The 21,365-nt window shown below is 46.1% G+C and overlaps 1 protein-coding gene across 1 annotated transcript in view; it reads right to left on the reverse strand.

Moving 5' to 3' along the window:
* The window catches only part of DAGLB (diacylglycerol lipase beta), a 211,297-nt gene that overhangs the window by 100,824 nt on the left and 89,108 nt on the right, over window positions 1–21,365 (reverse strand). Inside the window, exons 6-7 of the mRNA XM_085629027.1 lie at window positions 21,138–21,262; window positions 20,144–20,270 (exon numbers count right to left, since the gene is read on the reverse strand). Of these exons, the coding sequence (XP_085485153.1) occupies window positions 20,144–20,270; window positions 21,138–21,262 (252 nt within the window). The remainder of the gene's footprint in view (window positions 1–20,143; window positions 20,271–21,137; window positions 21,263–21,365) is intronic.

Below are 21,365 nucleotides of genomic sequence, written 5' to 3' on the forward strand. Positions count from 1 at the left end.
CTAGCACATCTTCTCCCTGGGGCTTGGAATCCATGTCACCAGAGACTCACGTCTCGTAAGGGTCCCCAAGGTGTCCGCCGTTATGCACTGGTTATTGCCTATTCAGGCATTGACTGTTTCAGCATCACTTCGCTGATCTGGGTTGGCGAATTTGTATTACCTCTCCTGTACGCTAATATCCTTTAGTGCCTTTACTGGTTTGCTCTCATGTTTATTACCACTATGCAATTCTTAATAATTGGGTCTGCTCTTATGGGCATGGTCACCCCCCCCCCCCGGTGTACACAGCTAGGTTTGTAGCTAATGTTTTCTTTTTGTGTTTTTGGAATGTCAAGCCTCTGTTTACGCTGGGGTGGGTGGAGGGTAGTATGGATAGATTTGTGGTTTCGTTTTTTTTGTCGAGGCCTTTCTAATGCTAAGGTCCGTGTCAGAATCACCCCTACACATACACTGACATTTTACATTCAAAGGTCAGCCCTACGCATTCACAGATCGGTAGAGACAAGTTTCTAGTGGTTTTTTGCATGTCATGGAATGTCAGAGGTTTAAACAATCCCCGCAAAGGGAGGCAGGTCTTGGCCTACCTGCGTTGGCATGGTGTCCAGGTGGCCTTCCTACAAGAGACAAATCTGGCCCCCAGCACAGCTTGCAGGTATGTCACCGTATGGGGTGCACTCAGATTCTTTTCCCACTATAGTTCCCATTCACGGGTGGTTTGCACCCTCATTCATAGCACTGTCCCCTTCCAGCATGGACAGACTGTCACAGACCCCGCTGGCCGCTATCTGTTGGTGATGCTTACTGGCGGGCCACATAATTTTTTTTGTCAATGTATATGCTCCAAACAGTGACTCCCCTGAATCCTTCACGGACTTGTCGTCTCATATGGGCCAATTCCAAGCAGATTATATTTTCATGGGTGAAGCTCTCAATCTTACTCGCCAACCCGAGCTTGACTCCACCGGGTCCACTACAATCTCAAAACCACATTCCGCACGGGCCCTTGCAAAACTTCTGGGGGCTTTCTATCTGGCAGATAAATGGCACCACAAGTATCCACAACAAAGAGATAACACCTTTTATTCTGCTCCACACAATGTATGGACATGCATTGATCATTGGTATATGTCCCCGAACGTACTCTTGTGGCTACACTCTATTGTTCATTTTCCTCTTACACTGTCGGATCATGCGATCGTTTTGACTACACTGCACATACCGGTCTATGTCCCTGCAATTCAAAAGTGGCACTTGCCACCACTGTATGATGCAGTATTTTGTTCTTAAGTCCGGGATGTCGTTAAGGTTTTCATACGTGGGATACACATCTCCAAACACGCGGGGTACTTCATAATATCCAGGCTGACCTTGCTGGAGTCAAAGGCAAGCTCTGGCTTCTAGACTGTGCCAGTAGGGTCGCAACCCCGGACTCTCAGATGTACGTTAGGTCACCATTATTACACGACTTTCACGACCTAGTCCAGTGTATTTGGGAAAATAGTCTCGGGCGCGTCACTACGGCAAGGGCGAGCGCCCCGGCCGTACTTTGGTGCAATTGCTGTGGCCCCCACTGTGCTACTTACATACCACGTCTGTGCTGTGCCGATGGTGCAGAAATGACTGATACCACCGCTATTCTCACGGAATTCACCGACTATTACAAGTCGCTTTACACAGCCCACCCTGGTGCTGAAAAGGACACACTAGCAGAATATCTGTCTGAAATTGCCATGGTGTGGCTCGAGACAGGCCAGCAGCAATTTCTATCCTCCTCCCCAATTACGTGCTAGGAGATCTCCAAGGCTATTGAGGATTTAAGTGGCTGCGAGGCACTGGGCCTAGACTGATTTACCTGTGATTTCTACAAGGCCTATAATTCCCCGCCTGTGCGGGCGATTAGCGCAGTGGGTGGAGTCATGACGGAACCACGCCATCATGAGCACAGCTCGCCCGTGACTCATGACGGCGTGGTTCCGTCATGAGCATAGCGGCGCCGTCAAACCCCCCAAACCCCCCCAGCGCTGCGGCGGAATTCGCGTCGCAGCGAAGGGGTTAAACCCAATAAACCTGCATACCACGGTTCTTCATATTGGACATTATCACTTCTTAATTTCGATACTAAAATATTAGCCAAAGTCTTAGCTACCTGTCTGTCCCTATTGATGGATTGCATCATTCACTTCTGCAGTCTGGTTTTATACCGCACCGCCCTACTTCTATAAACCTTTGTAACCTCTTTGCGGTAATTAATCAAATTTCCCCTACAGTGCCTTGGGTGGTTGCGTTGTTGGATGTGGAGAAGGCCTTCGTCTCTATGAGAGGCCTTTCCTACATGCAACACTGGCAAAGCTGAAAATACCCAATGGAGTTTGCAAACTCATACGACTGTTGTATCAGGATCTAGTGGCCCGGGTGCGCCTGAATGGAGTGCTCATGAACCTCTTTCCTTTGACAAAGGGCACCCGACAGGGATGCCCACTTTCCCCATTGTTGTTTATTATCCCCATTGAGCTACTGGTTCGCCATCTTCAAGAAAAGAACCTCCACAGGGGCCTTGGATTTTCTCACTGGACATTGTTGGCCTCCTTCTATGCAGATATATTATTTGCACACAAGCTGGAAAATAACCTGCTCCCATTGATACGCGAAGTTCAGCGGTTCGGTGTGTTCTCCAGTTTAGGCATTAATTGGAGCAAATCCGAATTGTTCCCACTCACTGATTCCACAATACTGTGCAAACTCGACATGCCCTTACAATGGTGTACAGACTCCACTATATATTTGGGCATCCACATCATCAGGGACTGCTCAGAGGTGATTGGCCGTAATTATGGGCCCACCCTTACTAAACTTGAATCACAAGTAGGATGGTTCAACCTACCGCTTGGCATGGCTAGTCGCATAGCACTTAATTATAGGATTGCCTTGCTTTCTTTACCTTTAAAAAATATATATATTTCCATTAGTCTCACAGGGACCTTTTTTGCCTCGCTATGTAGACTACTCCTTCCACTGATATGGACTGACTCTCGTCCGCATATTCGCTAGAAGATCCTTATGCGCCCTTATGAGCGCGGTGGGTCTGGGGTGCCCGACCTCTAGCCCTATTTCTATATAGCCCAGGCAATATGCATACTACTGGTACCATCCTAATGCTCGCCTGCCTTTCCTTAAACCTGAACAAGCGCAGGTACCACAACCTTCTCTCAACACTGTTCTGCCCCAGGGACCGCCGTGCGATCACTGCACAATCCAAACATTGGTGACTACTAGCTGGGCGTGGTTTAGACTACTGCGTTATCTGGACGAAGATATTTTGTACTCTCTGCACATCCCTCTTCGAGGTAACCCCTGGCTCCCACTGACACTTGAACGGCAGGTACAACAAACGCTTGATCCACATGGAGTGCAAGTTCTGGGTGACCTATTTCACATGGGAGTCCTCAAGGCGGCTCTGCGATGGCCAACATGGATGACTGTCAATTATGGACAGGTATACATTCCACCGTCTGCACAGCACACTCCGCATGGTGCTGCCTACTTGCTCATCCAAGCCCAGGGAGTTTGTGCCACTTACCCTGCGGATTAGGTCCCTCAACAACAGCCACTTAGTTTCTAAAGTTTACCATGTCTCCATTAGATTGAGGCCAATTGGGGGTGGGGGAGGGGGGAATAGGGCCTGTGCGGCATGGGTGTGCGATCTGGGCACTACACTCTCGGACACGGTCTGGTATTATTGCTGTACACAAACCAAGCTTGTGTAAGGGAACCATAGACACAAAATACTGCATTAGAAGTACCTACGCAGAGCGTACATCACTCCTGTTGTATTGGCTAAACTAGATCCTACTAGATCACACAAATGCCCTAAGTGCCAAGCCGACCATGCAGAGTTTTCCCATTTGACGTGGACGTGCGTGCATGCAGCTTACTTCTGGAGGGCTGTTTTTTCTACTGTGTCACTCATGATTGAGCAACCGCTTTCACCTGATCCTCTGCTGGCGTTGTTGGGATACGGCAAACCTTTACCGCTGGTGTTGCGCTGCTTTACTGCTATAGCCCTGCTTTTGGCCAAGAGACAAATTTCTTTACATTGGGGCCCGTGCACCTTCCCCACTGTGGCGGCCTGGCTGAAAGATCTGTCTTATTGTGACACTACGTCCGAACTCTATGCTATAATTCACCCCATTACATCTAGGCTAAAAGATATTTGGGAACCTCTGCAGCACTATTTGTTATCCATGAGGATGCTACCAGCAGTTCCTCATCGGTTTAATGGTGAGCTCCCGCGTTATGTCACCTTATTACCTGCTTGCAGTAATGTACAAATACCAATGAACCTCCTTTCTTTCCTCTGTGTGATATGCAATGGTATCTGCTGTATTTCTTTTAACCTGTGCCTCTGAGCTATGAAATGTCCTTTCTCCCCCTCTCTGGGTGATCGATTGTTCCTTCGGGGAATGTTTCATTTATTGCAATTACATACCTGGCTTCACGGTTTTTGAAGTTTTAAAATGATAACGTTTTTTTTTTTTTAAAGAGAGTCAGGTGCAGCAACTCTTGTTAACAGATACGCAGTAGTGAGAAAGTTGAATGTAGAGCTGCCTTGTTATGTTATGTTATCTTCCATTTATAGCACGCACGGCTACTCGGAGGTGTCCCGGCGCGGAAGCCAAATGAAAGAGGGAGGGATGGACAGACCAGACTGGGAGCTTACTTAAACAGCAACGTTTTCACGTGTTTTTTTAACAGTCTGAGGTCGCCGGTGTTCCGCAGTTCAAAGGGCAGGGCATTCCAGGCCACGGCTGCTCTGACAGAGAGGGAGCTGCCTCCCATTCTAGCCACCAGGGAACCAGGGCAAGGCATTGGCCAGTAGAACGTAGCTGTCGGGTGGCACATAAAACGTGAACCGACTTCTAAGATACTGAGGTCCAGACTTGTAAAGTGCACCATGGACCAACGTGAGAGCCTTAAACAGTATGCGTTGGTCGACCGGAAGCAAGTGCAGATCCCGAAGAAGCTGGCTCGTACTGGACCTTCCCAGTATACCCAGTAAGGCTCTGGTCACCACATTCTGGACATTCTGCAGTTTTCTTAACTGATATGCCGGTAGACCAATGTATAAGGCATTAGCGTACTCCAGGCGTGAGAGAATGAGGGCACGGGTTACCATTTCTTTAGCCATTCTAGGAAAAAGTAGAAGAAACTTTTTAAGGCATTTCAGTGTGCCGAAGCACACACCGGCCAGCCTGTTGACCTGGGGCAAAAATCTCAATTCCTCACTGAACCATACCCCCAAATTTTTTGCCGGGCTCCCCGTAGATTTAGGCTAGGGGTAGTCCACCGGCCATATGTCTTCTCTAAAATGGGGGGAAAGGATCCGTACAGAAGCACCTCTGATTTTTCTTCATTACATTTTAATTGGGCCTGGGCTAGCCACTTAAACACTCCCGCCAAACAATTTTTGGCAATCACTGGGGAGAGACCAGTTTTTTTCCACGTGAAGAGGAGCTGGGTATCATCAGCATAAGCTATGACCTTGGCACCCAGCTCCTCGGCCAAATAGATAAGGGGTGTCATATAAACATTGAACAAAAGAGGGCTCAATGTTGAGCCTTGAGGAACCCCTGTAGACAGGCTTCACAGGGATGAGGCGAAGGGCGGCAGCCAAACTTGCTGCATTCTATTGGCTAAAAAAGATTTAATCCATTCCCACGCCTGGCCAGAGATGCCAATATGAGACAACCGTGCCAAAAGTTGGCGATGTGGCACAGTGTCAAATGCGGCAGAGAGGTCTAGGAGAACCAGAGCCGCTCTGCCGCCAGCATCTAGGCACTCTCTAATAGCCTCCGACACCTCCACTAGGGCCGTCTCAGTGCTATGGTAGGCCCTAAAGTCCGATTGGGAAGGGTGAAGAGCGCCAGAGCTCTCAACAAACTCCGAGAGCTGTTTATGCACAGCCTTTTCACACACCTTAGCTACCGCCGGAAGAAGTAAAATTGGGCGGTAACTAGCCGGGGTAACAGGGTTAAGTGAGGGCTTTTTCAACAAAGGGAGGAGTTTAGCCTGTTTCCACTCAGGAGGGACAGTGGCGTCCATGAGGGACAAATTGACAATTTGATTAACTTCGGGGATGACTACCTCTGCCACCACCGCCAATAATCTAGCTCAGCAAGGATCCGAGGGAGAGCCTGATTTAAGCAATTGCAGTATGGCCAAAGTGGCTGACAGCAGAATGGGAGTAAACGCTGCCGCCTCTGGTGCAGGAAACCAGGGTTCGAGCCTCGAGGTCGCGTCCACATCCTGTGATTCTGGGCAAATCACTTAATCTCCCCATGCCTGAATGTGTAATGTAAATACGGTGCTATGTAAAGCGCTCCAATACCTTCGGGTCGAGTTCGCGCTATATAAATATGCAAAAAAAAAAAAAGATACGGAAGGAATAGGGCTGGGTATGGAAATCGTGTCGACACTGTGGTTGAAATGATACCCGCAGGACGGACAGATGCTACTAACATTTTCTAACACTTCCCACACATGGCTGCACTTACTCAAAGGAGCCCCAATCAACCTCAATTCCTCACAACTCCAAGTTCTGCATACCGGGGTCGCGTCCAACGGAAAACGGGTAGCATGGCTGGCGTTGACCGCTTCCGGGACGCTGACGGGCGCAGACGGGCTTGCCTTAGGCACGTCTTTGGCGCACCAGCGGCGCGTCCCCGTAGCGCGCATGTTTTGAAGGTGAATGCCCCCAACAACTAGAGCGCACTGGTCCCAAGATGGCGGCCCAGATCGTCACACCGGGAATCCTGTGAACAAGAGCATCACTAATTATTACTTGCTACACTACATCAAGGACTAAATTAAATTTATAGAGTGTTGCTACTACGTGTTTTTATATATGTTGATCAAAGTGTATGTAGAATACTTTTTGTTTCTGTTCTGGTCTTTTTTCACTAATTGTAGAATATGTAGCCATATGTCTCATCTCATTCTGCCAAAAATACATTGACTCGCAATTAAGAAACTGATAGGAAAATAAAGAAGTGACAAACTATCACAACACAGAATATAAGAAAGGTACTGCTGAACATCTTTTTTGGAGGATATATTTACTTTAAAATGTCTCTACTGTGCTATAATTTCTGTTTAAAAGTTGCATTGCAACCACTGTCCACACAATTTTCATGTTAGAAGTTGGTCATGAAGTGGGTGGCTAGGGACACATTCTGGAGGCCAAGAGGAAGAAATATCACATCTTAGCTAAGGCTTGCTCAATACCGTCAAGAGGCTGAAGAGTGCTACTGTTTCGGTCTCTGTTAGGTCATAACTTGCTCCCAAGTGATATACCAGCAATGTCCACTCAATGGTTTATGGTTCTTAAGCAAACTGAGTATCTGGAAGGCCTATCTCCATCCCGGTCATAGGTCGCTTATGCAAAGCTAATTTTCTTGAAACATTAAATGTTGCCTTGAAACACAAAATCAATAGCAAAGTTTGGTTGGAGTTCATATGTATTTTCATTTATATTTTAGGGAACAAATACTTTGCTTCATTATTTAGGCAGTGTGGTCACAGCACATGCAGAATTGTTGTTGTCTCTTTACAGATTTGTGGTATGTTTGTCCAGGACCTTAGATTTCACCGCACAGGGTGGGTGTCCCAACCTCCAAATTACTTCTACATGCTTCCAAACCTATGGTGCGTATCCTAGTATATCTCCGATTATATCTAGCAGAATAGAGATGCTTAGGGAGGCATGGAACAGCTCAAAACGACCTTGCTTGGCCAATTCAAGGTAGTGGATAATGCCAAAGATGTCTAAGGACAGGCAGAGGACAGATGCGAGGCCAGTTGCGGAGAGACAACCAGGAGCTGGAGAGGAAGAAACAGAAGTCAGAGAAACACGTAGCCTGGACAGAAACTGATGAATGGACTTCCGTACAGCTCTTGGTTTTAAATGAGAGAAGGAGGCCCTCCTTTTCTGGCCCTCAGTCTGAGAGTAGACCATACTGAGATTTATCTAGATAGGGACATTTCATGCCATTTCAGCAACTGAAAGACAGTGTCTGGAGCACCTAAAATACACATACACCCTCCTGGCAACTGAACCACAGAGGAACCACCTTTCTGTGTCTTGTCCAATGTTAGATCTTTAAAAGGGGCAAGCTGTAGAAAGGGGAGAGGAACAATGGTGACACCTATGTGGGGTGCCAAGAAAGCTTCTCCGCTTTGAGATTTCTTTTTTCAACTTTACACCTGAAGTCATGAGAGTTCAAATGTTAAAGATAATACTACTAATAAACATCAGAAAATATGATGGCATCTTTGGACAAATTGCAAAAGAAGTGGAGTCCCGGTTTTTGGAACTGGAAAGCAAGCTAGGCAATATTTCAGAATGTGTGGGGAAGGTGAGTCACCACTGTTGAGGTTCTAGAGAAGAAATCTGATGAGGTGGAGGGGTTTCTGAATTATTAAAGGCAAGCATCTGAGAAAGGGATGCACTTTAAGTTCTGTGTAGTAGAATCCATAACCTTCCTTTAAATAAGGTTTGAAAGCCTATAGAATGAAAAAATATCAGTTGTCTTGCTATTTATTAGCTGTCCAGATGTTGAAAGCAAGGAAGATAGATCACTTTAAAGTAATGACTGAGACTTTTCTGAATGAAAAATTGGATGCTCAGTATGACCACCTCTCAATGTATCTAAAGAGCAATCAGGCTTCCCACAAAAGGTTACAAGAAGAGTATAGCAGCTGTGGCACAATACTCCTTACACTTGTCGAATCAGAACACTGAGAAGCCTTATAGCGGTGGGTGGACAAATCACCCATGCCGGAGGCTCGTTTTCATTCCAGACGTTTGCCAAAAATTGACCTTCAAGAAATGGTGAAGGAATTTTTTGGTGTGGGTGCACCAGTGAGAGTGTAATTTCTGACATCAAATCGAGAGGTGGCGGGGAACAAAGTTAAATTTTTCAAAGAAGAGGAGGTGGATCATTATATTTGGAAAATCTTAAAACCAAGACACAGCCTATTATAGCTGACGTACGAGTTACTTACCTTCGGTAACGATGTATCTGGTAGAGACATTGTCTAGCCGCAGATTCTTTAACTTTGAATTATCCCCAGGCGTTAGACTGGATCCGGAATTTTTTTGCAGCAGCACCTCTGCGCGCTGCGGGATGGCGCCACACGACCCCACCCAGACGTCGTCCACGGACAGGACGTCAGCGAGGTCACATAAGTCCCTCCCGGCGCGCTGACGTCAGTTTTCTTCGGAGAAACTTTTCCGCGGTACAATACAAAACTGCGAAGGAGGAAAAATCCGGAAGACAAAAAAAAAATTGGATGGTGCATAACACCATCAGAAAGGACAGTATCAGACACTGTCTACTTACAAACCAAGAAGTAAAGGATAGAGCAACACTCTGAGAAACAACCCCACAAAGCGAAGCGTGGACCCTCCCCAGAGGCTGAGTAACAAGGGAAGAATATCCAGACGGACAAAAGATAGACTTATTATAGCGTAGAACTGTGCCGGCCAACAAGGGCAGAGCACAGGAAGAACAACAATCTACTGGGAGAAGGCATTACAAGAATGGCACTTCCCCTATAGTAATGGAAAGCTGAAGCACAGCCCAGCAGATCCCAAGAAGACGACTGAATAGGAGACAAGATCCCCAAGTTGAAAGAGGAGGCGGGAGGGAGGGAAAGCAACAACAGAAGATCCCACACTGGAAGGACCAGGGTGGAGGAATGCAGAGAAAAGGAAGAAGAATCTCCCTGTGAAGGCGAAGCAAAAAGCACCGCTCTACAGGAAGAGATGCAACCTGGAGGAAGGCAGCTGCATATTGTAAATCATAAAAGGGGTTGCACCAAATTGAACACCTTGGATGAAGACCAGTGCCAACTGAAAGGAGGCAAAGCGAAGAAGCCCACCTGGCAAGGTCCTCGCAGAACTAGGAGGATGGGTGGGCGTTAAGCAATCTGCGGCTAGACAACGTCTCTAACAGATACATCGTTACCGAAGGTAAGTAACTTGTACATCTGATAGAAACATCTAGCCGCAGATTCCTTAACTTAGAATAGATACCACAGCCATACCCCAGGGGGAGGTGGGTCTGCGACAGAACAACGGAAAGTGCCCGATAGCACTGAGCCAGCAACAGAGTGACGGACTAGGGGGAAAGCTGTGGCAGTGCAGCCAGTCAGCAACCCAAGCAAAAGACAACAGGAGGCGAGGTATCACAAGACTGCCAAAATGGCGCGAGACCATACCTGTGTGAGTATAAGATGTAGAAACGGCACTAAGCCATATCCCAGAACAGAAGAGAGAGTACATAATGAAGGGAGGAAGAAGAACTACTCCCAGAGCTGCATAATGCACTAACCACTCCCAGAGCTCAATGGTGCAGTAAATTTACACCAACCAAGCTAGAGGACAACATGGAGAGACGTACCCAGAGCCTACTAGGCGAGCCCACGCAAGGGAGGCCGGACAGGTAGCATCCAGGAAGTGAAGGGCAAGAGGCAGGAACAGAGCAGCGCCTCAGAAGCACAGGCGGGAACATAAGACACGCCAAGTGCACAGTTAGTCAGAAGAACGCGACAGGGGCAGACAGTACCACGCTAAACCACACCGAGGCAGGCCACAACGAGAACATGCACATAGCAGACCGCTACAGAGACAACAAGGTGGAGTAGCTATGATGAGTACGGGACCGCCCAGCAAGGCAGGTTGAAGGCCAAGGGGAGAACACTCCGGGAAGACAGACACAGGGTGCAGCACCTGCGACGACCTTCATCAGAGGAGCTGTCCCGCAGGCACACCAGACACAGATGAGGGTAACACCCAAAGTAACAAGACACATCCGAAGAGTGTGGCATCCGAGGCACTAAAGGTGCCTATAGGAACCGTGAAGAAGAACACCCATAGCTGTTGAGAACAACATCAGATCTCCAGACCATCACCTCCGATCTGGAGGGGAAATGCACCCCCACAGAAGAGAGGGACTGTGTAGTACATGAACGGGACAGATAAGACCCTAGAAAGAGCATCCAGGAGCGGAGGCCCACCTTAGGGAGCAGAACCCTAGGAAACCTCATTGCTGAAGATGCAGGAACATGCAACGAAGTGCCGTATAAACGTAAGAAAAACACCGCCGTGCAGAACGATGGCAAGCTTGAGTATAAGGCACCCAACTGCTCCCCGAAAAACGAGGATATAGAACCAGACCTCGCAGAAGCCAAGAGAGGTGGAGGTGGGTAGAAAGGGATATCCAACGGGCAATCCGGAGGGAAGGGGGGGGGGGGGGGAATATATATATATATATATATATATATCAGGCTCCTGTCCCAAAGGGACAACTCACTCACGAGGCTTCTGTATTCAAACCATATTTACTGCAAGGACGCGTTTCGGCGCTTAGCCTTCTTCTTGCTTGCTTTATAAATTGAACAGTGAACAGTGTTACCTGTCGTGTTGATGTTTTAAACAGGTAACTTCCATCTGATTGGATGTTCAGCATTGACACAGACAGAGGACTGCGGAAATTCGTAATTCATTTATTTTCTTAAGAGCATGTAATCTTAGTTCTCCAGCCTGTATGGCTTCATCATTTTCCCAATTAGCACTTTTAATTGGCATGCTCCAAGGATACACAGTTCATTCTGCTGCATGGTAAATATTTACCGTCCCCTTCTGTGAAATGCGCTGTTGAAGTGCCTGATTACAGAGGCCTCTCGTCCAACCACTTTGGTTATGCAGCACTCGAAGCAGGAGCCGGTTGAATAACCGTGTTACCAACAGCTGTAGATATATATATATCCAGCCACGAGACCACCCAGCTGCAGGTACTATAGGAGCACCCGCCTGATAATGCACCCGAGGCAGAAGGCAGCTTCATTTTGAAGTATGTTGAAATACACTGAAAAGAGATAGTACAAGGAAAAAAACCCTAGAAGAGGAGAATGAGGCACACACGCAAGGCTCAAGCAAGGTGAGACCTGTGGCGTGTAGGAGGCAGTGCCAGAAGGCAAAACACGGAAAACCGTCCAACGGTAAGCAAATGGCGTCAGTAGACGTAGGGAGCCCAAGGGGATCTCCACGCCTGCCTGGCGCAGAGCGGAGATACACATTAGCATACAGGTACCCCACCAGGAGTATATCGCAACCCCAAGAAAAACAGGGGAACACCTCTTAGGGTAAACCACAGTCCGAGGACAGAACAGAACAACCTATGGAACACCGCCACAGTAGGCTTACTGCCAGCCCAAAAACACATAGTCCAACAGGCGGACGTTAAATGAAACGATATGACAACTGAAGACCTGCTAAGTACAGACCTATGGGGGAGGGCATAAGCCCGCAAGGAGGCGCTGAACTGCCGAATCGGCGTGGGCATCAAACAAAAGGACCCCATCAAAGGGCAGGTCAACAAGGCGTTCCCGGATATTCTCCGGGAAGAAGCCATCCTGCAACCAAGCATGGCGTCGTAGTGCAACCGAACCAGCCATAGCTCAGCCTAAGGAATCCGAGGTATCCAGGGCCGAGCAGATAGTAATTTCCGCCAGATCATGGCCATCACGGATAAGACGGAGGAGGTCAACACGAGCACCCTCAGATGTGGAAGATAGAAGAGACTCGGTAGAGTCACAAAGGGCAGAAGTAGCCCGAGCCAAGACACACACTGTTTTGAGTGATCGAAGTGCTGCGCTAGTAGAGGCGAACATATTACGACCCCACGACTTCAGCCAACTGGAATCCCGGGAGGGAGGAAGCAGCAGCTGAGGCAAGGAAGGAAAAGCAGCTTGCAGAACCAACCCCTGAACGTCTGGATGAACAAATAAGCAAACTGGATAGTTTGGAGCAGGGCAGTGGCGGTGCATGATAGAACGAGCCCAGGTGCCCAGAAGGGCATCATAAAGAGAAGCTTTGAAAGGCAGAAGCGGCTCTACATTCCCCGAACCGTGGTGGAGGACATCCAACAGAGGGTCAACAGGCAGAGGGACCGAAGGGGGCTGCATACTCAGAATGCAGGCAGCCAAGGAAACAACTCTTAGAAATGCCGCACCAGCCTCGGTAGCCCTCCGAGGAGGGGACAGTAACTCATCTGTGGGTGAGGGCTGTAAACTGAGCCTCCCACCCCAAGGAGGTTGTCCGATGAACAGAGGTTGAGACCAATGTCCAAATGAAGGAAGCCCCATGGATGAATGAGGGTCCTGATGGGGTTCCTGAGGAGGCGGTGAATCCACCGGAGCCACAAATTCCACGGGGGGTAGAGGCAATGATGGATCCAGCGTTGCCGGATGTCGAGTTGACGCCGAACTCCCCCCAGAAGCCTCCGGAGAGGAGTCAATGATCCGGCATTGGGGTGGCGCTTGGGCGTCCTCGGTCGGTGCCGCCTCTGCCTCTTCCGGCGCCTGAACCACAATAGGCTCTGGCTCCGAAGAAAGGAACGGTGCCGAAGCCGGGGAGGCAAGTCTACAGCGCCGACCCAGCCTCGACCACAACAGGCTCCAACTCCGAAGTAAGGGACGGAGCCGGGGAGGCAAGCCTTCGGTGCCGAACCAGTGCCGGCTCAGCCTCCGAAAAGGCAGCCGCCTGTCCGGAAGGCCGAGGTGAGCTCGGAGCCAAGCTGCGAGCACCAGCAACCACCTGCGACGCCACAGGGAGCCCCACTGGACTATGCGGCGCGGTAGGGGTGCTCTGGGTCGAAGAGGGAGACCCAGTCGGGCCGCGCCCTGACGACGCCATATCTCCATCATCCCTAGAGGCAAGGTGCTCAGTCGGCGCTGGGGGCGAACCCACCGGCGAGTCCACCGGAGACCCAAAACGCAGCGGAGGGTTCGAGGACGCCCCAGGGAGAGGAGGGGACCCAGGGAGGCCTGTAAGGCCGTGGCATAGGCCGCCATCTGGGGCCGAGTCACCCCCATGCCAGGGAAAGGCGGATAGGGGAGGGACGACTCCCGGGGGTGCACGTCCGGAGAGATCGGGGAACTAGTCCCCCCGACAACAGAAGGAAGGGAGGTCGAGACCTCGGCGACATGCGCCGGGACTTACCAGGAAGGGGCGAGCGTCGCACATGGGAACCATACGGTGACCGATGCCGCAAACGGAACCTACTGCCACCGGGACCTGCCGCCGAAGAGGAGGCCAGGAGCCATGACGACTCCGACCGTGACACGCGCGCCGAAAGTTACTTCATCCGGGGCTCCCACCGGGACTTCGGCTTGAGCTGTTGGCAGGCGTAGCAATTCGTCGAGTCGTGGTGTTCGCCCAGACACCACAAGCAGATAAGGTGTGGGTCTGTCCCGGACACTTGCCGCGAACAGGAGGTACACGTTTTAAAGCCCAAAAGCATCGCACACTGTTCCAAACGCGAAAGCAGGCCAGAGGAACCGCTTACTCCGGATCCGCGTTGCACGCGGAAAAGAAGAAAACGGACGTCAGCGCGCCGGGAGGGACTTGTGACCTTGCTGACATCACGTCCGTGGGGATGAAACCAAATAACAAAGCAAGGAAGCCAAAGCAGCTGCCATGAGTTTTGATATCCATTCATTAGAAAGAAGGAACAGAATTAACTGCCCTTCATCAGTTTTATTCAATTTCTATTTTAGATCCCACTGAGCTTAAATGGCATTGCTGCAGGCTCTCCAGTCATCCAGAACTTCACCAGTACAGCAAGTAAGAAGTACATCCCTGCTTTGTTCTACTCCGAGGACCCAGACTGATGGATCAGACTGCTGATGGAACAGTACCTTTTCTTTAATCATTAGAAGGTGTCTGCAGTTCAAAAACACACCAATGATAAATTACTTGAAACCCAAGCTCTTTCATTCAAAGCACAAACCAGGAACATAAAGGATATCAGGTATGTGAACCAATATATATATTTAGAAGCTGTTATGGCCAGTTGTTTAAAATGACTTTACACGAGGAGCTTCTTTGGATCAAAAAAAAATAAGGTAGTGTGCCTGTCCTGTTGTGAGTACAAGAAGAGAAGGTGGCCCAGATTGAAGATATAGAGAAATATCTTAGGCCTGTTCATAAACATATAGTTGAATAAGTATAATTTTTGAGAAGCTCAACCCTGTTGAGGCAATTGGACTGAAACCTGACCTGGTAGTCTGCAAAAAAGCAGTAATTAAAGTTAAACAAATGGGGTTCTTCTTGGAACTTGGAGTTCCAGCACAACATCTTAGTCTGTAAGAGTCTCTTAACTTCAAAAAGACTAAACAAATGGCAGTTCTACATGGTTTCATCAGATATCAACTTATTAGAATCAGGGAGTGTCTGCTGTGATCCTACCCCGCCACACTCCAAAAATAATGTGGCGACGGGTATAGGCAGATAATCTAAAATGAGATTATAAATGCTTCTTAGAATGAGCAGCCAGACTGTGGAAATAAAAAAGTCTGTGGATAACTTCCTTACCAGGTAGTCTTCCAAGAAGAAGGTAGGAAGGATGTTTTAACATGTTTCTGTAGTGTTTACAAGCACATCTAATAGCTTCAGTGTGTTTGTTATTGTGACTCTCACCAGAACTATGATTATTTTCCTAGGTCAGCCTATCTTCAAATTTGCCCTCCAGCTAACTTCTGGCAGTTTCCTCATTTATCGAAAGCATACTTAACATTAAATATTCCATCGGTAAAGCAGGTTGTGCATTCATGCTGAACATTCACAGCGCATCAGGAGAGAGTTTGATGCACAGGAAGAGAAGGAAATGGAAAGAGGCAAGCCAGACATAAAATAAAACTTGGCACACTGAGAAACAATAAATGCCGTTTGAGGCATATACTCAACTTAATATAGTGGTGCACTCTGTGAAACAAATGTGTCAGTACTGTGGAATAACGACATACACATTGCCTGAACAATGACAAGTATGTTATGTGGAACAGTGGTGGGCAAACTCGAAAATGGAGAAATGGAGACTCAGCTCTCTAAACTCATGACAACTATGGCAACTCAAGTTCAAACTTATTTCCACGTCCATCATATTAATACATATTTAGTATACAAAGATATTGGCGTTATTATATGTATAATACATAGCTGCAACTGTTTTGTTTTAGTAGGTCTTTTATATTTTTTGATGATGCCCTGCAGGGCGTCATAAATGGGTTCCTTGTGCCAGAGCCTCAGATGTCTTCCATCATGTTGCAGTAGCTGGGTCTACGATTGTGTAAGAGTTGTGCTTTTGTTATTGGCTCCATGGTGACTGAAAGACTTATGTGCCATGCTACAGGACCACATTTGTGTTTATTTGTATTGTAGAAAACATGGCATTGCAGTTACGCCTGCTGATGTCACAGCATTGAATATGTGGAAACTGTAGGAGTTATGCTTTCATATATTAGTTGAGGTCAAATATTAAGCAGGAAAGCTAGGTATTCAGTATGACTAAGGAATGAAAGAGTCTCATCAAAGGACATGCTCCAAACTATCCATAGAAACAAATTCTTATTCTCTGTCATCATTACGGATTCTGAAGATCCCTAGTCAGGTGAGACTAAATGATAGGTAGAGATCCACAGTCAGGTCAGTTTGAGAAGAGGTGTGAATGTCAGCCAAGACTTACAAAGTAGCCTAGAAGAAGTATCTTGGAGACTAACCAGACTGCCACACCACAGAAAGGTCAAGAGAACTCCCACTGAGACCACTCACATATGAAGTGTAATGCAACAAAGTGAGCATCTCACCACAATAGTTTAAAAACATATACAGCTCAAAATCTAGGTCCGCTTGAATGCGAAACAAGGCCAATAGAAAATAGTCACACTTGAATCCTTAATCAAAACTATCCAGATAAGAACACCATATGCACACAAACAAGAATGAAAACTGACAGACAAAGCAGGTGCTTTTCCGGCAAGAATACCATAACATAAACTGGTGGAGTGAAGACAAACTAAGATGCATAGAAATTGTGATAGAGAGCTATTGCATAGGTAGCATGATCAGCGAATTACCTGGATATCGGTTACTGCTGAACAAATACACACACACTGCTTAGGCCTTGAAAGTCCTATTGTACTATTACTTACACTAAAAACCCAATGAGAATAATCAAGATGCAGTAAAGAAAGAGTGTAGAGAATTGCTACCAAGAAGTGAGTGTTAATACTGCTGACACCATAGCCTTAGAAGAATCCATTGAGATGCAGAATGCAAAGAGTGCTGAGAAATGCTCTGATCCTTCGTTATGTGCAGAAGTGATACTATATTAAAAAATGAAAATTACCAAGATTTTCATGTTGCAGTATTACTGGCACAATATTTTATGTAAGGTCAACCCAGGTACAATACAACATTGAGAATAATTCAGATTACATTTGCCTGGAATAATATTTCTATATTTTTCAAGACAAGGGGACTCCACAATCGGAGAACCTGGGGTGTATCCATATGTTTGGTGAACAATGGTTCAGTTGGGCCAATGATCCCATACAAGTTCCTTTTCAGCTAAAGGAAAGAGAATTAGTAATAGGTTCCGTACGATTACATGCTCACATCATGCATGCGTTGGGTGAATAACGCGGTTATATGGCGAAATATTTCTGGCACACTTAGTTCTCATAAGGTCAACCCAAAAGTAATATAGCAGAAGCACAGAAAACTGTTCCAGTCATAGGAGCCCAGTGGAAATACCACAGGCACAAACCTGGGATTGAGTAACCTGGTTCCAGGTCAGATACAGGAAATGCTCGAAATGACTTAGGCCTGGGCAATTCATCTTGAATTTTGCTAGGCATCACCATATCTACTGTCAGCACTACTCCATGCTCTATTAACATTAGGCATGCTACCTAGTCGTCCTCGTCAACACTAATCCATGTTAGATCAACCCAAATATAAAGTGTGAGCAAATGTGGGAAGTGGCAAGGTTTCAGGCCACCATTTTGGTTATTAGATCTGTATGGATGAGGTTCAATAAGTCGAGGAACTCCAAGTTTAGCGTTCTTACACGACATAACTACTTTGCAATCAGACACAGATCTGCTCCCGAAATCAGATTAAAAAATCACATTGGCATGACCCAGATACATAATCTATGCCTTAATTTAAAGATAGGTCAGACAAAGGGCATTGTGGGTTGTTCTTGATCTCGCATGAAATTTCAGTGCTCCAAACCAGATTGCTCGCTGACTTACTAAGTGCTGCCATTCGTGCTCTGGGCACTTTCAGTCCAACAAAGGAAGTACCCCAAAGTGCAATCCCAAAGTCAAAGAGCCATCTCTGAAGGTTACAGGCAAAAGGGTACAGGCAACACTAACAGACTTGAGAAATTGCTTTTTTATATTCGCTAATGCATTCAAACATCATTCAAGCATCAACTAGGCCTTTTTAAAAATACCACTTCTAACATGAATATAAAGCTATCTCAAAATCACACTGTTATAAAAAGTGAATAAGTCTACCATTGAGCAGGCATGAAGGAACTAAAGAGAAAGAGCAGGACTCGGTCGTACCAAGAGAGAGAAGAAAGAACCCTACTAACGCAGAGACTGAATTCCACTCCCACTGCTAAAATGCAATCCAAATTGAGTATTTTTATTTTACACTTTAAAATCTAAATCCTTTCCCCAAGTCACAGTTAAATGGGGCTAGTTTGAGCAAATTACCCAAACTAAAGCATTAAGCAAAGTGAACTATATTAGCCAAACAGCTCAGAATTACCTTTTCTTTATTTACACTGTATAAGCGCTGGCACAAAACCAAACGTTTATACTGGCCAGTTTGAATAATTTCCATATCATATTGCACTTAAACCATTGCATTTTGAGATATATAAACATATCACAGGAAGGAAAAGGGGCAAACACATTGTTACCTTAGCAAGACTCCCAGGACACCCCTAAATGTTTTATCAATTATTAAACTTTCCAGAGTTTCATAATGAGATTTCGCCACAGTCAAAGACATTAAAATATTCCTTGGATAATGCATATAAACCTATTAGTCGCAAACAGCCTCGATTTAAAATCTCTTTGTACGGTCTCCTAAGATTATTGTATGTATTCTGGTCACAGTAATGTTTAGAACTATTTTAAAATAATTGCTATTCTACACAGAATTCCTCCAGTATACAGCTTCACCCTGGACTACTATCTTTCCCCAGTAAAGATAATTGCTGATCAAGTACATACCTGCCACAGAATTACTAATTTGGTTGAGAACGTCCTTTTCCCCCAGAAAAAGGGTCATCATTCAAGTGACTGAACCATTATATAATTTAACTTAGAGGATATTGAATAACAGCAATCTCATGAAAGAAATTTGCAGATGTGTCTATCATATAAAGACACATAGTAGGAGTTGTTTTCAGCAATAAAGCGGTTTTATTGGTTTGTTTCAAACACAAAAGATAGAACAAGAGATGGACAGCAATACATTTACAAACTATATGATAAAGGCAGTTACTGATAGCTCTCGGCAGAAATCTCTGAAAAAAGACATTTATGTTCCTGTTAACCAAAATCTAATTAGATATTTTGCAGGAACTCCCTGACAGAAATCCCCTTCTGAACATGGTGTCAACCTGAGCAGATGCAAAAGGCTCTTTAAACAAAATAACGTGCAAAAAGACCACATAAAACGAGCACTAGCAAAGCCAACAGGTTTAGCCTATGCTATCTGTTGGCTTCGTAAATGTGTTTAGCCTTGTTGCACAGCAGCAAGGCTGCTGTGCATCATGGCTAAACGTGTACAAAAAGACGATGAAGCCAACCATTGATAAGTAACGAACGGGCTCTAAGCCCTTGTAAGCTAACATAATGTCTTCTCTGCATTGTCTCAGGCGAGACCTAAAACGTTGGCATGCCTGTTTTGTTGCAAACTCAAACAACGTCCTAATCTATAGTAAACAGAAACCCTTTAATCATATTTATTTGTAGTCTCGGCTATATTTTGTTGATAGTCCATCTATGTTCAATTTTGAAGAGAAACAGTACCAAAATCCCTTTCAAGGGTCTTTTTAGTGAACAGCCCTTTTACCATTAGTAGCAGGTGAACTCACACAGCCTATGGAATTGACATACTGTCAGGTGCCATGGAAAACACATTTGATAAATAAGCCTACCTAAGAGCTCTGAATGCAACTGTGCTTACTGATTTTTGTTGTGATAAAATACTTACTTTATTATGAAAGCTGATGTGAATGAAGTCTCTGTATTGAAGGCCTGTGGTTTGTAGAATGGCTCCAAAGTGACAATTCAGGATATCACCTCCAACAATGTCATATGCTTGGGCCCTGCTTCTGCAACTGAATAATGGGAGAAAACAGATTAAAGTACATTTACAAAACCACCTCGGTTATTTCAAAGAAGTACAAATAGGAAACTTTTGTGCAGAAATGGGTAGTAACGTTTGCTACAGGTAGCAAAGAACCTACATGTGGAATCCAAAAACATAATTCTGCATTTGGAAAGACTTTATAGAGAGGAACTATGCGTCCAAGTAAGCAATGCCAAAAATGAAACACCTGAAATCCTAAGGTGGGGGCAGAGATAAAACAGTAGCACAGCAATCCGTTGCATGTGTTTTACAATCAATAAGTATTTTGGTTGGGTGTAAACCACACCCAGAGAACTACCTGGTTACAATGTCATACTCTACACAGTTCCATTCTCTGCATATCAACAAGGGATCGATGTCCTTGGCAACTGCTTTGTTGCAGTTTTGAGATGAAGGTTTAGGTGTGCAGTATTTTCACGCCACACTAGACTACACCTTCACTGGTCCCATATTTCCCTTTTTTTGGGGGCAGTCGAGGCGGGGAGCTGCTCTTATTCACTGCATACTTACTTAAAGTGGCTCTTTTTGCACTTATGGGCATATTGGCAGCAATGGGCTGCCCGATATTTGCTTTTAACACATTGTAAATTTGGAGCCACATTTGAGATGAATTACATGCACAAACGAGCAGTTCACTTCTTTTCCAATGTCTATGAAAGCTTTCACTGCGCCCCACCATGCTCTATGGCTCACCTAAAATGCCCAGTAAAGAAAGGAATGGAGCAAACGTGCATCACAAGTGTATTGCTGCCATTCTGTGTCACGCTGTGATCAACTTAGAATTGAGGCCTCAGTGTAGATTACCTGAACTTGAAAGAGGCCAAGGATAACTTACCAATCCCTACTCAGTTTGCATAGTCCAGTGAGTGGATTGCTGAATACGTAGAGTGGCCATCCATAAGCTGCTGCAGCAAACTTCATGTAGTGAGCAGCCATTTCTAATTCCATATCCAAGTCTCTCTAAATGAAAGATGACACAAGTAAAAATTTACAAAATGGGCACTGTGATCCCATCCCTGATAGTGTACTAGGGTCCAACAATGCTATCTCAAGTTTACGATGA

Source organism: Triturus cristatus, chromosome 10 (genome assembly GCF_964204655.1).
Source record: "Triturus cristatus chromosome 10, aTriCri1.1, whole genome shotgun sequence".
Lineage (NCBI taxonomy): Eukaryota > Metazoa > Chordata > Amphibia > Caudata > Salamandridae > Triturus > Triturus cristatus.